The sequence below is a fragment of the Panthera uncia genome, chromosome D1 (genome assembly GCF_023721935.1).
Source record: "Panthera uncia isolate 11264 chromosome D1, Puncia_PCG_1.0, whole genome shotgun sequence".
Taxonomy (NCBI): Eukaryota; Metazoa; Chordata; class Mammalia; order Carnivora; family Felidae; genus Panthera; species Panthera uncia.
The window spans coordinates 65,999,894-66,021,061 of NC_064808.1; the positions used below are offsets into that span (position 1 = coordinate 65,999,894).

At 34.9% G+C, this 21,168-nt stretch overlaps 1 protein-coding gene across 13 annotated transcripts in view; it reads right to left on the reverse strand.

The window, feature by feature from the left end:
- PICALM (phosphatidylinositol binding clathrin assembly protein) overlaps nucleotides 1-21,168 on the reverse strand; it is a 101,434-nt gene that overhangs the window by 56,269 nt on the left and 23,997 nt on the right. For all 13 annotated transcript variants that reach the window (XM_049620105.1, XM_049620131.1, XM_049620113.1 and 10 more), the window contains exons 2-4: nucleotides 11,092-11,234; nucleotides 7,669-7,744; nucleotides 4,509-4,611 (exon numbers count right to left, since the gene is read on the reverse strand). In XM_049620105.1, coding sequence (XP_049476062.1) covers nucleotides 4,509-4,611; nucleotides 7,669-7,744; nucleotides 11,092-11,211 — 299 coding nt within the window. In that variant the 5' untranslated portion in view covers nucleotides 11,212-11,234. The remainder of the gene's footprint in view (nucleotides 1-4,508; nucleotides 4,612-7,668; nucleotides 7,745-11,091; nucleotides 11,235-21,168) is intronic.

Sequence of the window (21,168 nt, forward strand, 5' to 3'; positions counted from 1 at the left end):
ACTCAACTCTCTTATACCTCTCTTCTTCCCTTGCAGTCACTTGGTAAATTCATAATCCTGGCTAAGCAGCTAAGTGCTGGTAAAGAAAACCACACAACAGAGCAAACTGGTAAAACTCTAAATTTCATTATCATCAACCTCAAATGGGCACTCGGCACTGCCAGCAATCCTCTTAGCCTTCTTCAGTAAATTCCTCCAAGTACTTTGAAATCTGATTCTCCCACCCTTTCTTCCCTGCCTCCCCACACCCACACACAAACTCTCAGCTCATAACTCCCAAATATTTCATTCAAAAACAGAAGATGACAAAAAGAGGTTGTCTAGTCAACTCGCCAACAAAACTACATCTATCTGGTCTGGTCCAATTCAATGGTGGAAATCTCTCTTTCTATGAAATATAAATACCATTCACAGAGGTCCTCTGGATCCCACTCTGTCACAGTCCTTTGGTTGTCTTCTTTTTCTCTAACACAGCACTGTCCAACTATCTGCAATGGTGTAAATATTCAATATGTGCACCATTCAATACGGTAGCCACTAGCCACATGCAGCTATTGAGTATCCAAAATATGGCTGATCCAATTGAAGAAACGAATTTTGTATTTTATTTCACTTTAATCAATTTAAATTTAACTAGCCACATTGGCAAATAGCTACCATATTGGACAGTGCAGCTCATTAACCTCTTCTTTTAAACTAGACCATTCCCATGAACATGCCGGCAAAGTCTCTATTATCACCATTCTTTAAACATACACACTCCACTAAACCCATATGCCCATTCACCTACCGTTTATCTCACAAAGTCAAATACACTTCTCAAAAAGAGTTCCATGCTCATTTTTCATTCATTATTCAGTTCATCTCAAAATCGGCCCCTCTCCTACCACTCCAGTTAAACAGCTCTAGTTTAGGTCATGTAGAAATTCTATGTTGCTTCTCCAATGGGTACTTGTCTAACCTTATCTGACTAGACTTCTCACAGTATTTTCTTCACTATCACTTTTTCAGTTTCTTTTCTTGGCTCCTCATCCTCTGTTCATCCTCTAAAATAAATATTGTATACCTCAAGTGTTCCTGGGCTCTCTCTTCTCATTCTGTACTTACCCCCAAGGTGATCTGTTATTTTCAAGACAGAAACCACCAAGATGCCAATAATGTACTTATACTCCTAAACGAAAACTTTTAAGTTCCAAGTTAGTATGTCCAATTGTCTACTTGATACCTCACCTTGTATAAATCACAGGCATGACAAAACTGGTATTTCCAAAACTAAATCTTTAATTTTTTGCCATTATGCCCAACACTACCCCAATCTAAAATCTTCCCAGTGAAAGGTGCCCATCTCCCCAGTGACTTACACCAGAAGCCATGGGGACAATTTTGATTCCCCTCTGTCACTAGCCTCCACAACATTTCTTTCCAAAGAACTTCAAATTTCTCAATTAAGATAAATCTTAACAGTTACCAAATACTTTTATCAGACTTCAAAACTCAATTCACAAACCCAAATGCTTCAACATGATTTGCACCAAATACATGACAATTCATATTCCAAGAAGAACACAAGTTTTATGACTTCTTAAATACATTTTAATTCAATTCAGACACTTGCTTCTCAAATATAAAAGCAAGAGATTAAAGGCTGACTATCCATGTCCTTATTTACAGAAAATAACTGGATTATTCTCTGTTTTGCTTGTTACGTAACAGTATCTTGATACTTTGAACCAAACCAATTTAGATTTCAAGATAATTCAACTTAATACTATGAAAAAATGGAATGTTAAACAAAAAGAAAATATAGGGACTGATGTTTAACAACCACCTGGAAAGATAAATCCATAGGCAACTTATTGGATTCATTTTTCATAAAGCCATTTAATAAACTATTTACAAACTGAATTAGTTCTTTTTTCAAGAACTGTTAATCACCTAATATAGTAGTTTAGACTGTACAAAGTCCTGAAGATACAAATGTGAGTAATGCTATGTTGACCTTGTGGAAGTGACAGTGCTATGTAAAATCTAACAGCAGAAATAAGGTTTCCTCTGGGGAGCCTGGGTGGCTCAGTCAGTTCAGCATCCAACTCTTGATTTTGGCTCAGGTCATGATCTCAAAGTTCATGCATTTAAGCCCCTCACTGGGGTCCATGCTGACAGTGTGAAGCCTGCTTGGGATTCTCTCTCTCCCACTCTCTCTCTGCCTCTCCACCATATGCATGCATTCTTTCTCTCAAAATAAATTAAAAAATATATATATACAAATATATAAAAGGATGGTCAGAAAGATGCACTGCTTTTATAAGATAAAAACTGAGAGTAAATCAAATGTACATCTAGAAGAGAATCCCATAGCCATCCAAAAGAATGAGATCTGAGTACAAACTGAAAATATCTAAAATACACAAGAGAGAAGGAAAGCAGTCTTCAAATAATGTAATTCAATTGTCGTGTGATTTTCTATGGGTCTTCCTACATATATTTATTTCTATTTACACACAGAAAGTGGGTTACATATACTAAAATGTTAACATTTCTTACAAATTTCCTACAAGTTACAATATAGGTTGCTATGCTGCCTCAGTTTTTAAAGTGTATTAGTTTTGTAAACATAAAAAATTATTACCCTAATAAATACAACTTTACTATTTACTACAAAACTCCTCTCCAAAAACTGAAACAGTTCACTGAGGTTCTAGCCACGATATAATAAATTTTAAGTGCTGCCACATTCTCAACTTACATCCCATGTCCTATATTTTTCCTTTAATACAATGATATATATGTGTGTATATACACATACACACACACACACACACACACATATATACACACATACACGTATCTGTGTGTATGTATCAATTTTGTGCTTCTTGGTTCACTCAATTATGGCTCCTTGATTCACTTTCCCTATCCTCTAAGAGTAATTTCCTCTACGTCAATATTAAATATATTGTGCATTATCAAGGGGTGTTCTCAGCTCTGTTAAATACAGAAATGCAGGGGCACCTAGTGGCTCAGTTGGCTAAGTGTCCCACTCTTGATATGGCTCAGGTTGTGATCTCAAAGTTCAAGGGTTCAAGCCCCATGCTGGGCTCCATGCTGACAGCACAGAGCCTGCTTGGGATTTTCTCTCTCCCTCTCTCTCTGCTCCTCCCCTGCTCTCTCTTTCAAAATAAACTTAAAAAAAAAAAAAGAAAGAAGGAAATGCAACAACTCCCCTCAATCACAAAACTAGTCCTTCAAAGATTAGCTTTACTGAACACACTTTACACTGAAGTGTTAATATAAGCCCAAGTGGAAAATGGTTCACTGGACAGAATACTGGAATTAAGAACCAGACTTCTAAGATGAACTCCTCTATTATCATCTCACAAATGACAGAGTATTTAAATATATGAAACAAAATCTGTGGAATTTAGTTTTGGTAAGTTCCAAACTAATCACCTCCTGATTACTTTGGAATAGTGACACAGAACATTTAGGTTCAATTTTTAAAATGCTTAAATTAACTAAGGGGTTACTTCTATTTTTGTATTAAATTTTCCATTGCAGTCTAGTAATTTAACATTTCAAGAGACCTACTCATTCATTCATTCATTCATTCATTCATCCTTTTAGAGAGAGAGCATGTGCAAGTGGGGGACAGGTGCTTGGCATGGAGCCTGATATGGGGCTCAATCCAATGACCCCCCCTGGGATCATGACCTCCAGTGAAATCAGGAGTTGCATACTCAACCAACTGAGCCACCCAGGTGGCCCCTTAAAAGAACAATTTAAAGAAACATTAATTGTTTAGATGGAAGCAGGGAAATTCAGAAAGGCATTCACAAAAATATTTCTGCAGAAGCCAGATTCCCCTTAGGGCAGTCTTTCAGACCTACAAGGGTTACCAGTGCCCCTTAAGAATGTCTTTAGTGGCTTTATCCAAGGTCTTCTCATATATCCTAAGAAAAATCTGTATACCAGGCTATATCAGGTAGTGATCCACATTAGAACAAGGATGGTACAACTTGAATATATTTTACTAGGTGAGAAAAGCCAAACTCAAAAGGCCATATAACATATGATTTCATTTATCTAAAATATTCAGAATAAGCAAATCCATAGAATCAGAAAGTGTATTTGTAGTCATCAGGGTCTGGAGAAAGGGGGAAATGGGAAGTGATTGCTAATGGGTATGAGGTTTCTCATAGGAATGATAAAATATTCTGGGATACTTATGCAGCACACAACTTTGTAAATATATGAAAACCCACTTAATTATACACTTTAAAAGGGTGAATTTTATGTTTTGTGAATTGTATCTCAATAAAGCTATTACAAAATTTGAAAGAGCTTTTAAAAATCCTAGCACAAAGCATATGATATACTTCAAATAAAAAATAAAATTCTTATTTTAAACTGGCCTGAAATCATAATTCATAATCCATTAATTTCTATGGTTCACATTTTAAAATATTTGAATCCATTAGATATCAAAAAAAAGGGAAAGCTTAACTCACCCTCTTTTCACTTTTGTGAAATCAAATGCAACTTGTCTGTATGAAACTGCTTTTTCATTAAGATATCTACTATACCGCCTAATAAATGTAGACATGTCATATCCTGTAAGAAAAAAAATAGAAAATGTTTTCACAAATTATTAAAATCCCACTTTGCTTAGAAAACCAACTCATTTCATCCAAAGGCCATAATATCTTGCTATCCCAACTCAATCTAGTGATGTAAATTAAGTGACTAATAATGAATAGCATCACATTAAAAACTCTAACACTTCACATGTTTTAAGTCAGGTATGTCATAGGTGGTTTTGAAAAATCTTCCCCTTTAAAATTTCACTAAAATAATATTTTTATTATACTTCTGATCAACATTCCTATAGGAATTGGAAAACCATGTTCTCTTAAATACTTCTTGATAACTTCATAACTCAAACTGAACATCCTATGGAACCATAAGCCCCTCTCTTCAAATTAGTAAGCAATTTTATAATTTTCATACTTAAGAAATCTTCAGTTATATATTATTTGGAAAAACCAAACTTATGTGTGCCAACCTTATAAAAAGTACAAAAATTACTATATAGTATGACGAGAGAAATGGCAATACCTAAGTTTAAGGCATAAGAAAGAACTATATGATGTTTTCAGTAAAACTTGAAGATTTTCTTTCATCATAATCATGAGATTTGAAAACTTCAGCAACATAAAACTTAATCAATGTTATTAAAATAACAACTTTTATTTTAGTTACTGCCTGGCTTAGGTAAGTTTACAAATTTTTGCTGCTAATTACGAACCAGGTCCATCTTATTTTAGCTCATCTTCACCAACAAATTTCACTTTATTTGATGATCTCTACTACTTTAAAAAGACAAAACAATAACAACAAAAATGTCAAATAACTGAATTTAACATCATTACCAATTCATTTATTCAGCACATATTTCTTGAGCCCTACTAAGTGCCACTGGAGAAAAATGAACAAAATAGAAAAAAACATTATCACCCTCATGTATGCTCATAAGTACTACTGTATTTTATAAGGTGTTACATACTCACATTCCTCAGCTCTTTAGTTTATATTGTTCCCTCTCATCAACTTTATTCCATCCTCCTGCTGGGAGAAATACCTACCATCCTTCAGTCTCTGACACTTTCCCTGAACTCTGTGTTTCCACATTATTCTTACTTCATGTACAGTTCCTAGCTATATGATGTACATAATGTCTAATGCACTAGACTAGAAGCTTATTTGTATTTATATATATACCCAGTATATATATTATAAAATATAATGAAATATACCAGACTCCACCCAGCAAATTATATGAGCAACCAGAACTGCCAAAACCACTGAATTACATACTTTTAATTACTGTTTGTTTTATCTTTATAATCTCTTCAGAATGAGCTTCAAGCAAAAGGCCTAAAAAATGTTCTCTACATAAAAGGAATAAAAATCCTAAAATATTATTACCAGAAATGCTTAATTTCCATCTTAAGTGGAAAATCAGTAGCTAATAAGACACCAAAAACTCCATTTGCATATATGCATATACTCTGTTTTAGAGTAGTGGTTTGCAAATTATTGTCCACTGACTCTTAAAGTTGAAATAAACAGAAATAAAAAGATAAGCAAGTAGCATTTCTTCCACATCCCGGAAAACAGATCAGCTCCAGTTTTATCTGTTATATATTTCTGGTTGCTATTTAAGGTTTTATTTGAAAAAGTGATTCCACTGCTTAATTTTTTTTTTAACTACTTGGAGCACTACATCTTTGTCAAAATAAAATCAATCTTATAACAGTTCTATATACAGATTACTGGCCTTCCCAAATCTCTGGAAGATAGGGTATTTGATTCATTCTAATTAATACTTTCATCTTCCAAAAGTGAACAAGTATTGAACCGGACAGCTCCCAACCCAAACAATGTTAGCCACTAAATTCCACTGATGTTACCTCCACAAAAGCCACAATTCAGGTCATTAACTTTCTACTAGATGATGAAAACGTTCTACTAGATGACCAAAAAATGACCAGAACAGTCTCAATGTCTTCAAGACTTTATCACTGTAATCAAACTTGTACTTAGGTATGGCACTCTCACACAGTCCTTCTCCCCTTCTCCCTCTACTCAAAAACATGATGGTTTCTCACTGCATTATAAAATCCCAACTCTATCAAAATTTTCTGTGTCTGATTTTGGCCCCAAACAGCTCTAGAGGGCTATCTGCCACTACCTTTTCTCCAATATATCATCCATACATTCTATTCATATTGATTTGCTCTATAAATCTTAAATATCCCATGCTCTTTCATGTGTACTTTTGCTTAAGCCAACCCATGTTCTCATCTAGCTTTCAAAGCCCAGCAGAAAAATCTCCCTTCTCCAAAAACATTTCCCAGATTGAGCCCTACTATTGAATATTCCCAAATCAGTTAGTATGTTCTTTGTGATGTTATTCCTAGAGCTGGCATTGTATAATGTTAAAGACCTAGTTCAGGAACTAAGTATGACAGATCCCAGTAAGACAGAATGTGCATGGAGTACCAATGTAGCAATCTCAAGTTACTGAATCAAAAGCAAAATAAATAACAGGTCTGAGTATCAATGAGCAATTCATCTGAACAATACACCATACTTACTTTTGCTACTAAAATGTATGATATTCACAACTAAACTTCTTGGAATAAAGCATAAAATGGTAACAATAACAATGAAAGCTCATACTTACATGGATGGTGATTCCTGTGTACCAGACACTACTGTAAGCACTTTATAATTATTAACTAGGTTAAGCCTCATGACAACCCTACAGGGTAGGTGCTATCATTATTCCTGACTTTACAGATGCAGAGAGGTGAAGTAACTTGCTCAAGTTCATGCAGCTGGTAAGTGGTAGAGATGGTACTGAAACAAGGCAGTTTAATTCGAGTCCATGCTCTGAAAGCTCTACCCTATTTTATTTCCTAGAGTTCTAAGTGTCAAACACTGAAATCAATCTTAATCTTCACATTAAAACACAGTTTTTTCTTCCCCTACACCTTTTACTAAAATATGAAGTTCCTCCACAACACATGTTCTAAAAGACAGAGTTCAACTCTACAGTAATCATCATACAGGGTTGATTTTCTATAATGAGTAAGTTGTCTTTACCTTGCAATCCACTTTTATCCAAAAAATTGCTTAAGTTAAACAATGTGTTTCTTGAAGCCAAATACTGAATAAAACGCTGGAAAACAAACAAACAATTATGTCAAATTAAGATAATGCCATCTAACAAAGTCTAATTTGAGAATGTGGGGGGTGGTTGTGTTTAATACATTCCATTAAGCTTATCTAGCTTAAATTTCTCATCCTCAGTCCTGTTAACTAGTTACTAAACCTAGAAACATAATCCATATTTTTCACTAGCATACAGGAATTGATTAAAGCCTAATACCCATGGCTTCAGTATCAGCGTCTAAAAGGAAGTAGGAACTTTTAACCTAGAACCAGTAATTTTGGCTTTACTGCAGCATATTAGGGCTACAGCTAGTCACACTCAAGTGGAATCTTTATACAGCTACCTAGTGACCCAAATTTTTATGACCTTTTTAAAAACAAAATTATAATCATACAAGAAAACAGTATTACAGATATCCTCCCTTACCCACTGTCCAGATTAAACACACTGCCATATTTACTTCAGATTTTCTTAGAGAAACAAAACATTAAAAACTCTATTGAAGACACACACCTTCAATCTCATTTCCTTCCCTCTTCAAAGGCAATAATTTTCTAAAGTAGGTTTATATCATTCCCACACACATTTTTATAATTTTTCTATATATATATCCTATAAACTGTACATAATTTTTTCTATTTTAAATTTACAGAAAAATCATACTGTATTCTTTTCCAAAGTGCTTTTTAACAACTTTTTCCCAAGAAAAAGTATTTAATTAATATACGTAGAACCAGTTAATTCATTTTAAATGATGTTCTAGCATTTCAAAGGCCAGTATATCATTACGTATCCATTTCTTATCCAGTTCTTTCCAATTTCACTATTATTAACCATGTTTCATGGACATCTTTGTACTTGGTCTCCATGTGCAAACATACAAAAGTTTCTCAGGATATAAACTTAGGCTTGAATTTTTGGGTCAGCATGTATGCAAAAGTTCATCTTCTCAAAATACTGTCAAAATTCTCTCCAAAGTTCTTACCACAGAACACAACCTTAACTACCCTTTACATACAACCTCTAAAATAGAGCTAATTCCTTTCAATTTCACTTCCCCTTAAGATTTCATTTTTTTTTTTAATACATGCAGAGGGTTACTATCAATTAGGATATACACCAGCACTCCTCTAATTCAATCTTGTTTCATCTGCGTTCACCCCAACTACCAAGCCAGGATTTTGAAAAACAATTTATAAATCAAATACTGATGTTTCATCACTTATCCTAAAACAACTGGTTTCAAAAAGGTGTTAAAATATCCTAAGACAGTATTAGACCCCATGATTTTCATAACCTGTGATAATTCATTGTTGTGGGAAACCCATCCTGTGCATTGTAATGTTTAAAAGCATTCCTGGCCTCTCTACCTACAGATGCCAATAGCAACCCCATCATTTGCAACAAATGTCCCCTAGCAGGGGCAGGACAGATCACTCTCCTCCTTGCCCTATGGTATTCTCATCACCACAACAGAGTAAAATCCTATGCATACTCTCTCACAGACTACTAAACCTGCCAATAAGAAGAGTATCGAATTTGTCTTAGCTGTTTAAGGGAAATAAACATGAGTTTATCTAAAAACCACAATGAAATACTATCTTTCTCCTCTTATTAGTCAACTGTAAGGAACCGCTGTCAACTTTCTGTTTCCTTACTTTTATCAAAATTTTGTGTCTAGTATTATCACCTTATTCGTAGTCCTGGAAAGCCATGACTAATAGTCTTCCTCTTTATCTGTCATTCTAATTGGTTATACTCGTGACTTTTTCTTTTTAAAGGATAAACTACATTTTCTTTAAAAAAGGTGAAAAATGATATATAAGCCTGAAATTCTTCACAGTAAATAATCATGATCTTAAGTAAACACAATCCCAATAAAAGCAGAAAATTGTTATCATAGTTAAGATAAAAAAATGCTTCAAGTTATGCTAAAGTTAGTATATATAAACATTCCTATTGACTCCATACACTGGTTACAATAAATCAGAAAACTGAGTCATGTCTGTTGACTGAGACATCATATTTCAGGTAACTTCTGGGAATAACTTTTAAAACTTAAACACTACAAATAAAGTCATCCAATGTGATGCTGCTGTAACAGTGAATAATCAGAAAGCTAAATTTCTAGGAAAGGGAAAGTTAAGAAAATTATGGAATATATGATCCATTAAATTGTCACTAAAGATAATAAATACAAAAAAAAAAAAACAAACACAGAACATGGAAATGCTTATGGTGTGACATGATATAAAAAAGCTAAATATAATAGTTTGTCTAAATTATGGTTATAGCTATTAAAAACAAGGACCAGAAGAGAACACCACAATGTGCATGTAGTAAGATCTGTTGCAATGATCAAGTTGAAGGTAAACTCTGGCTTTAATTCTAAACTAATTTAATGATTCTCTATTGGTATCTTCCCAAAATGACAGAAAAGCCTTAGCACTGAAAGCCCCAAATGAGTAACGTGATGGATGTCAGAAAGTCATTATGCTCAAAAGTCTAATACCAACACCTGAAGTCTCTCCCCATCTCTCAACAATTGGTGGGCTGCATTTTTCTAAGGTGCACACTAAGTATAGATTTATCTAGTTGCATTCAAGTATTCTTGTAACACAATAAAAAAATCAGCCACTAGCCTATCATGGAAAACAAGATGATTCTCTCCAAACATTAAAACACAAAAGCTTATGCATCTTTTTGTTACCCTTTAGGGCAATGAAGACTTCAGTGAAGGTTTAAGACACCTTTCTGCTTAAGAAGGCACTCTTTAGACTCTTAAACACAGAGGAACAAACTGAGGGTGGATGGGGGAGAGGGGAAAATGGGTGATGGGCACCTAAGGAGGGCACTTGGGATGAGCACTGGGGGTTGAATGGAAGCCAATCTGACAATAAATTATATTTATAAATAAAAAAGGGCACTCTTTAATCAGTCCCTCTCAGCAAATGCCATCTTAGTGCTCAATGTAACAGCTTTGAACTAGACAAAGTGGTTCCAAAGACAACTATATAAAATCAGGGAGAAATCTGATTGGCCATAATAAAGCACACAGATATAGACAAACATACAGTCTATGCACAAGGCCTGCAAAACCTAGTGCTGCTTACGGAATCTACCTCTAGACATTAATCCCTATTTCTTGATCCCATTATTCAAAATGCTCTGGGCTTTGACCCATTATCCTTCCTCAAATTGTAGAAGCTACAATTTTATTTCTGCCTAGCCCCCTTGCCCTTTTTACCTATATAATTTGGTTGCTAAAGCCATTCCTGAAGTTTCCATGAGAGAAGCAAGCTGAATAATCAGTCATCACACCAGTATGCTTGTTAATCAAAAATTTGGCTTACCTCATTTCCATACACCATCAAATGATGAGTTGTAATGAGAGATTTGAAGACCACGACCCAACTACTATTAGTAGTTCTTTCAAATAAACTGTCTGCCAACTGTGGGATGTTCACATTCATCTCATTTGTGCACTGAATTAAGTCTGCAATTAAAAAAAAAAAAAAAGACTTACTCTGCAGCTTTAATTTATTATTAATGTCGGATGTGCATGCTAACAGGTGAAAAATCTAACAGTGGAGCAACAATAGTTTGGAGAAGTTATTAAAAATCTCTTAGGAGAATAATTGAGACCACTATAATCCACCTGAGAAGTAACACTGATTAGGAAGGATAATATTAATTACAAAGGATTAGGAAGAATAATATTGATTAGAAGGATATTGATTAGGATCATATAAAGGATCAATACCATTAAGTAAATCAAATTTCCTCAGAATAATTCACCCTCAACTATTTTATTGATCTCAAAAAGAACTATTTTAAGGCCCTGTAGAACTTTCAGTTCTCTTATTACTCATAAACCCTCAGAACTACAATGTTAGTATTATTCATCCCTACCATTCAAAAAAACACAAACAAACAGACATATAGAAGCATGAACAAACTGAAGGTCAAATGACCTTTATTAATATTCTCCCTAGAATGTTGTGTTTGTACTATAAGGAAGATAGAGCAGATATGTGGTCTGTGAGTGGGTAGGATCTCGGTTTATATAAAATTTTCATTCTTCTCACCCTTCAGTTTTACCATTAGCTCAGTCATCAGCTGATATCAACTAGCTAACTCTAACAAAACGAAATGAACTGAAGCTTCTTGTTGCATACATGTCCAAGAAATGATCCAAGAACTCTATTTGCTATTACTCTGAAAACAGCTAAAACAATCTAAGTTCCAATTTTATATTTCAAGTGGGAGAGCATAACTATAAAATGGTTTAATATACAATTGTTTCAGCCCCGAAACTGGGGGGGGGGGGGGGGTAGGGAGCTCTTAATAACCTCAGAGTTTTACCTCCAATCTACTTAAGGGATATTATTGGCAAATTCAGTGAAGAAAATATAAAATACAATCCAATTAAGAGAATAGAAAGGAAGAAATGAGTTGTTTCACTTGTAAAGTAACATATAAAAAATGTATAAATATCTCAGCTATAACTGTGGTAAAGGGAAAGAAACTAAAGTTATTCATGACTCATAAGTAGTTTGTCCATTTTTAATCTTCAGCACATAATGATTAAATAAAAATTCAAGTGACCTAACTTGGCCTTGATCACTAGCAAGAAACACTAATGTAACTATGACCATTTTATCTGCTTACAATCTTTTAAAAACATTTCTTCTTATAGGTCCAATTATTATACAAAGTAACATTTGATAACAAATGAATTTTAGATAAGCAGTCACCCTAGCCAACAAAGCTTAAAGAACAAAGCACAAAACAGTCCAACAGAGTGCCCATGGAACAGAAGAATGACACAAGGCTTTCACAATTCATACTTGCAACAAAAATTAAACAGTACTTTCACAATTTGGTGTGTATGGTTCAGTTTCTGATAGTAAAAAAACACAATTTGATCTCTGCCTTCTCTGAATTTTCTTGAGCAGTACTTCATACCTGTCATACAGCACTAAATATATCACATACACCTTATTGCCAAAGTTAAGCTTTCTCTGCCTCTCAAAAAATAATGAGGGCAAGGCATATATATCTGTCTTGCTCCTTTTGAATCCTTTAGAACCTGAAGCTCATTGATCAAGGTCTGAACCCAATTATAAGGAGTTATCTTAATTTTTTTCCTCCATTTATCTTGATATATCTGTATTTTTTCTTTTTTAATGTTTTATTTTTGAGAGAGAGAGAGACAGAACATGAGTGGGAGGGGCAGAGAGAGGGAGACACAGAATCTGAAGCAGGCTCCAGGCTCTGAGCTGTCAGCACAGAGCCCGATGTGGGGCTCAAACCCACGAACAGTAAGATCATGATCTGAACTAAAGTTGGCCACTTAACCAACTGAACCACCCAGGCACCCCAGATATATCTATATTTTTCTATATCCTTCCAGAAACTATCTTGATAAGCTATTCAATTCTTAAACATGTTTACTTCCCCATGATGGTATCATTTTATACACCTCAGAATCTTTTTTAGCTTTCAAAACTGAACTTGTCACAAAATTTGTCACAATACTACCCCAAAAGTGCTCCTACCTGTGTGTTTATATACACTCCCTACAGCCCATCAATAACTGAGTCTCCTAAATCTCCAGCCATTGTACTTGTTCCTCTCCATTACACTGTCATTGCCAAAGCCAGAATTCAAGTCCTATTTATTTCCTAACCAGGAGGTACCACCACTCCTGAAAGTATTCAGAAATTGGGGAGGGGGATTAACACACAGAGTTTTTACTGGCATTTAATATCAAGTGGGAAACTAACCATCCTGCAATGCACAATCAGCACTTCATAATTTAAAACTACTCTACCCATCGGGGTACCTGGCTGGCTCAATAGATAGAGCACGTGACTCTTGATCTCAGTGTCATGAGCCCAGGCCCCAAGTTGGGCACAGAACCTACTTAAAAAAAAATTTTTTTTTAAATAAATAAAACTGCTCCACCCAAAATTGTCCCCACTGAGAAATGTTGGACTGACTGGCTGCTTCACTTCTGATTTGGGGTCTCACTCACCTCACACCCCTAAACAGTCTCTAAACTGACCAAAGAAAAATCTACAACACAACACTGTCACTGCCTAACCTCAGTGAGAGGTCCCTACTACTTACAGGACGGCACACATTCTGTCCTCGTCAATATCCTCCCTTCTTGACTTTTGGCTTCCAAAACAGAACCACTCTCCAGTTTTCCCTGATGTACCTTGCTGTTTCACACCTGAATCTTTTCATTCTTACTCATTCTTCGAAATGAGTCAAGTGTTCCCTTTCACATTCTAAAGTACTCGCCAGTCACTAAAGCTGACACATAATCCTACACTACAGAATTATTCCATACTATAATTATCTACTTACAAATGATTTTCTTCTAACTAGTTTGAAAGACCTTAAAAGGAGGCTCCAAACATTTTTGTTAGCAATTTCCATACTCTTCATCACAGAGGTAAGTAAAATGCTACATTAGTCAGAAAGAGCCTGATCTGGGGCGCCTGGGTGACTTACTCAGTTGAGTGTCCGACTTTAGCTCAGGTCATGATCTCACAATTCATGAATTTGAGCCCCATATTGGGTACCACAATGACACTGTAAAGCCTGCTTGGGATTCTCTCTCTCTCTCTGCCCCTCTCCCTCCCTCAAAATAAACTTTTTTTTTTTTTTTTAGAGTCTGATCTTAAATGAAGCAAAAAGTAGGTTTTAGTTTCAACAACTAGAGGATTTTACATATATTAGAATTTATACATTTTACCAGTGCTATGTAATCCCTCTGTGACCAGCTCTCTCCTCTGTATAACTTTGCTTCAGTTACACTGACGTCTCCTTTGCAGTGCCTCCCAAAGGCCAAATACTCTTACCACAGGTGCTCAGGACCTGCTGTTCTTTCTACCTAGAATACACTTCTCCCAGATATCTACACTTCTTGCTCTCACATTTTATTCCTATAGATCTTTGCTCAAATGTCACCTTATCAGATAACTCTTCTGAATAATTATACAAAATTACAAAGCCTCAGGGCACTCTTCTACCTCCAAACCATCACTATCCACCCCCTTAACTCTTGTTTTGTCTCCAGAGCACTTACCACCTAATTCATCTTACTGTATTTAATGTTTTTCTCTCTCAATCAAAATCTAAGTTCCAGGGGTGCCTGGGTGGCTCAGTCAGCTAAGCGTCTGACTCTTGATCTCAGCCCAGGTCATGATCTCACAGTTCGTGAGTTCACAAGCCCCACACTGGGCTCTGCGCTGTCAGCTATCTATTGCTTGGGATTCTCTCTCTTCCTCTCTGCCTCTCCTCCATTCTCTCTCTTTCTCAAAAAAATATAAACATTAAAATAAATAAATAAAATCTTAGAGCTCTTAAAAAAAAAAAATCTAAGTTCCATGTGGGCAGGGCTCTGTTTTGTTCTCTGCTATATCCCTTAAGGTCCAGAATAGTGCCTCATGTATAGTGGTCACTCATACTTTTTGATTCATTTTAATAAGCATATTATTATAAGCATACACAGCCTTAGCATGACTTTTTTTTAAAGGCATCCAAAATGGTATTTTTTACATAGACTAAAACCAACAATTTCAGACTATCTGCACAATCTGCTATTCCCAAAAGAATAAAGAACCTGAGCCCATTACATGTGGAAATTTTCAAATTTCAAATTTAAGAGTATCTAACAAATAAAGGTTATTATTTGCTTATGAAAACAATACTTTAGAAATTTCTACACTTTAGAAATGACCACATAAAAACTGAAGGATAACTCCAGAAACTAAAATATAGCACTTCACATGAAATGGGAAAAAGAAATAAGCATTCATGTAGAGATTAGGAACCCAGAGTAGAGCAAATGCAAAACCAAAGTTATATAAATACTGCTGAGAAAAAATACTGAATCATTACACCAACTCTACAGACTATACTTCCCCCATAGTATTTTAAGCAGTACTCCAGGCAGTAATTTTTCCTCCGCACAATGTTTCTACTACAACAATAACCTGAAAATGCTTCCAAGTCTGAACTCTAACAACTCAGGAAAAAAATGTTTTCCCACTTCTGACTAACCAAAAGCAAATAATTCCAAATAAGAATCATGCATATTATGGGAATCTTGACAGCTACTGCTTTCCCTATTCTCAATTCAGAAGACTTCAGTTCTTAAAAACCACAAACTTGGTATTAAATTTCCCTTACCAATCGAAAGGGTTCCAAAATAGAAACACATCTTATATTTTCTTTTAGTTATTTCCCTTAAGAATATAAAAACTAAATACCTTCTTGAATTTTACATTATAAATAATTCATAAACCTCACACTCAAAAAAATTACTACATGGGATACAGGATCTATGCTTTAGGTACAAAAGAGAATTTTCAAGAGGATTTCTAGTATTTAAGGTCAAGAAGAAAATAGGCCTACTAAGGAAATGAAGAGCATTTTTCCAGAGACAGTGGAAAAAACCAATTCCTACTATACAAACAAAATACTCTCCCTTTTACTATTTAATATGCCCTTCCAATGTCTGTGGCAGGTAGACATTAATTGTATCAACACAGGCAAGACTTGCCCAAAGGTTAGGTCACACGAGCTCACTACAAAGTAGTAACAAATTTAGGATCAGAATTAAATTTTGTAAAAGATAAGGTGTTTAGAAACATATATACCAAGTGAATATCCAAATAGCCAATCTAGTGCAAGTACTAAACTTCTAATCAATTTAAAACGAAAATAGTAAAAAAAAAAAAAAAAAAAAGTAATGAAATGCAGAACAGTATTTTTGTATTCAGAGGAAAATGTTCAGCAAAATATCAAAAATTTAGTAGTAACCAATTACCAAATGGCTTCATTAATGTTACAGCCATATTCCTAGTGCAGGCCACTAGCCTATACACATCTCCCAAGGCAAAGTTCACTAACTTTAGAAACTTAAGCCACTTAGAGTTCACTTTCACAACTCAGGCAAACACCATCAGCAGAATGTATAGGGTCTCAAGTTCCCAACTGTACAGGCATTCACTAGGCTATATCAAAACTATGCTGATACCCAAGTAGATTTTTTTAATAAATAAACTTGGCCAAAAATAATAGTAAAAAACAAACAAAAAAACCTACAATGTATCATAATCACTCAGCCAAATGCTACTATCTCTTTCAAAATGATCACTCTGAAACCTACTGGTTTTTTTGGTGTGTATGTGTATCTACCTCGTAAATTTTGAGGATTAGTTAATGCTACTGGAACTACAAAGGAAATGCTCAACAAATACTGGTAATTAAGTACTACTATATAACATATAATATACCTATGTCACATACATTAATAAACATCTGTAGTTTAAACAATTCAAAATTTCTATGTGTTTTATATCAATTACATTTTCCTACTGTTAACCCCCCTTCACCCATTTCTCCCACCCTCATTCCCCACCTCTTGCAACCACCAATCTGTTTCCTGTATCTATGAACTTTTTTTAGATTCCTCAAATAAGAGAGAGAACATGGTATGTGTCTTTCTGTCTGACTTATTTCACTTAGCATAATGCCTTGGAGGTCCATCCATGATGCTGCAAATGGCAAGATATCATTCTTTTCATGGCTGAATAATATTCCACTGTGCATATACCACAATCTCCTTATACATTCATCCATCAATGGACACTTAGGATGTTTCCATTATCTTGGCTATCATACATAATACTGCAATGAACATGAGGGTACATGTATCTTTTCAAGTTAATGTTTCCATTTTCTTCAGATAAATACACCAAAATGGAAATGCTGGATCATATAGTTCTATTTTCAATTTGATGAACCTCCATGTTTTCCACAGTAGGTACACCAATTTACAGTCTCACTAACTGTGCACAAGAACTCCCTCTTCTCTACATCCTTGCCAACACTTGGTATTTGTCTTTTTGATAAAGGCCCCTTTCCCAGGAGTGAGGTGATAACTCACTGTGGTTTTGATTTGTATTTCCCTGATGATTAATGATGTTTAGCATCTCTTTACATTCCTGTTGGCTATCTGTATGTTTTCTTTGAAAAAAATGTCTATTCAGATCCTCAGCCACTTTTTAATTGAATTGTCTGGTTTTTGGTTTTGACTTGTATGTGTTATTTACCTGTTAGCCCCTTATCAGATATGACTTGCAAATATTTTCTCCCATTCAGTACATTGCCTTTTGGTTTTGTTGACTGTTTCCTTTGTAGTGCAAAAGCTTTTTTAGTATTATGCAGTCCCACCTATTTTTGCTTTTGTTGCTTCTGCTTTGTGTGTCAGATTCAAAAAGTCATCACCAAAACCTATGTCAGGGAGTTTACCACCTCTTTTCTTCTAGGAGTTTTGTGATTCCAGGTCTTACATTCAGGTCTTTAATCCACTTTTTATTTAATTTGTGTATGGTTAAGACAGTGGTCAAGTTTCTTTCTTTTGCATGTAGCAGTCCAGGTTTCCCAGCACCATTTGATGAAGAAACTATTCTTTCCCTAATGTATATTCTTGGCTCCTTTGTCATAAGTTAATTGATCATATATGCATGCATTTATTTGTAGGCTCTCTATTCTGTTCCATTGATCTATATGCCTACTTTTATGACAATACCATACTGTTTTAACTGTTTCAAACATTTTTATTTTTTAAATGTTTATTTATTTTGAGAGAAAGAGAGTGGGGAAGGGGCAGAGAGAGGGAGAGAGAGAATCCCAAGCAGGCTCTGCACTGTCAGCATAGAGCCCAATGTAGGGCTCGATCCCACAAACTGTGAGATCATGACCTGAGCTGAAATCAAGAGTTAGACCCTTAACTGTTAGAGCCACCCAAGCACCCCAATACCATACTGCTTTAATTACTATAGCTTTGTAATATAGTTTAAAATCAGGGAGGGTGTGTGATGCCTGCAGCTTTGTTCTTCTTTCTCAAGACTGCTTTGGCTATTTGTGTGTGGTGGTTGTTTTTGTGTAGTTTCATACAAATTTAAGAATTATTCTATTTCTTTGAAAAAATGGCATTGGAATTTTGATAGGAATTGCACTGAATCTGTAGATTGCTGTGGGTACTAGGGATATTTTAACAATATTAATTCTTCCAATCCATGAACGCAGAGTATCTTCACATATGTGTTTTCCTCAATTCCTTTCATTAAGCCCTGTAGTTTTCAATACAGGCCTTTCACTTCCTTTAAGTTTATTCCTAGGTATTTTTCTTCTTTTTTGATTCAATTGTAAATGGGATTGTTTTATTTCCCTAATTCATTATTAGTACACAGAAATGCAACAAAATTTTGTGTATTTTTTATCCGAACACTTTACTGAATTTGTTTATTAGTTCTAACAGTTTTTTTGATGAAGTCTTGAGGGTTTTCTAATAATATCATGTCATCTGCAAAGAGTGACAGTTTAACTTTTTCCTTTCCAACATGGATTGCCTTTAATTTCTTTTTCCTGACTAGTTGCTCTGGGTAGGATTTCCAGTACTATGTTGAATAGAAGTGGCAAAGAGTGGACATTCTTGTCTTGTTCTTTCTTGATTTTAGAGGAAAGACTTTGAGCTTTTTACTGTTGAATAGGATGTTCGCTGTGGGCTTATGATACTTTTTGCAACTGCCTTCAGAATCAATTTCAATAACATGACCAATTTCTTCAGTCATCTGGAAAATTGGAGATACACTGAATCTGGAAGGCAAATTCAGTAAATCATCAAATGTTGCTTCACTGATCAGATCTTCGACATCTTTCCTGGGTAGGAGTACAAATAGGTAGGAACAAATATTCACCAAGAAACAGTAACAAAAATAGCCAAGAAACAGTAGCAGACAAATTTCTGAACTTGTGCTTTTTAAAAATACCAGCAACATTATTCTCATTTAGCAAAAACTTGAAAGTATTTCTAAAACATGCTAGTTGAAATCAGACTTAAGCCCAAAGAATTATACACAGAGGCACATCTGCCCTTGTCATAAGCATCAAAAGTGTAAGAATTGGAATGCATGGTTTTATACCTTATTCCACTCAATTTTTTGTGTAAGGGTAACAAATTAAGATGTAACTTACCATTTTATCTTTATAGTTTGCGGGTACTCTGTGTGAAACACAATGCTACACTTTTGCATAATTCCCATTAGAACTAATTCAGAAATAGGGTCTTCATAGATTAACTTATGCCTTAAGAAAAAAAAAAATCTAACCAACTTATTAATTTGATGTGAAGATAAAAAACTGGGGAAAGACTTACATACTATAGAATTCAGTACAAGTAGCAAAGATTGAGTTAATTTGAAAAGAGGATAGAAGGGTGCATTTCAAAGTATTAATAAGGAATAAAGATGTCCGAATGGCTTTGATAAAAGTGCTATGAAGTTAAAGGAACTAAGTTACAATGTAAGAGGACATGTTCAATAATGGAGGAAATAGTTCATTACATGACAGTGGTCTGACAATGAAATACTATGAGGCCAACAAACACAGGGCAAAAAAAGCTGACAAGGGAAAAATGCTGATAGTTCATTAAATCAAAGCCATGTTAAAGAACAATACACAGTAAGATTTCATTTTTAAAATTGTAAGCATATATTTTCTGATATATACTGATATGCCTAAATAGGTTGATGCAAAAACAACTGAACACTTTCAAACTTATTCAGCAACTAAGTTATATATGAACAGTAATCAAAATCAATATGTAAAGAACTATATCACTATTATTTAATTTTACAAATCTCAATAAGCACCTCTCATGTCACACATCAAATACCAATCCTGTACCAACTTACTAATTGGATGTGAAGGTGAAAACTGGGGAAAGACTCACGTACTACAGAATGTTTAGTACAAGTAACAAGGACTTAATTTGAAAAGAGGAGGGAAGGGTGCGTTTCAGAGTATTAAAAGTAAATAAAGATATCCAAATGGCTTCGATAACAAGTACTATGAAGCTAAAGGAGCTAAATCAATGCACAAGGACATTCCAGACCCTCTGGGGCATACCATGATCAATGGCAGAAAGGACAGCCACATGTGTTCATTTATTTCCTCAAGCATGTGAGGAAGAGGTGATACATGCACAAGAGTTGCATGGCAAGACAGCTGAAATCTGGTAGCCACTGTTCCATTAAGTAGGCCAATATGGAACAAAAGTTCAAGCTCTCACCATGGTAGAAGGCCCTTAAGTTATCTCCAAAACCCACCAAGTAAGGAAGGCAAAGGCCCACTTTACTAAAAACCAAACCAAAACAAAAACATACAGCAGCTGCAGGAAAAACCAATCTGTGAGCACAACTAGATATGCTATTTCTGTCACTGTGTTCTCTGCAAAATTAACAAAAGATTCACAAATATGAAAACTAAGAAAAATAAAGATAACTCTACAATTTGGTGATAGTACATGTTATATTTAACCTGTTTATTCCATGGTGTTTCTT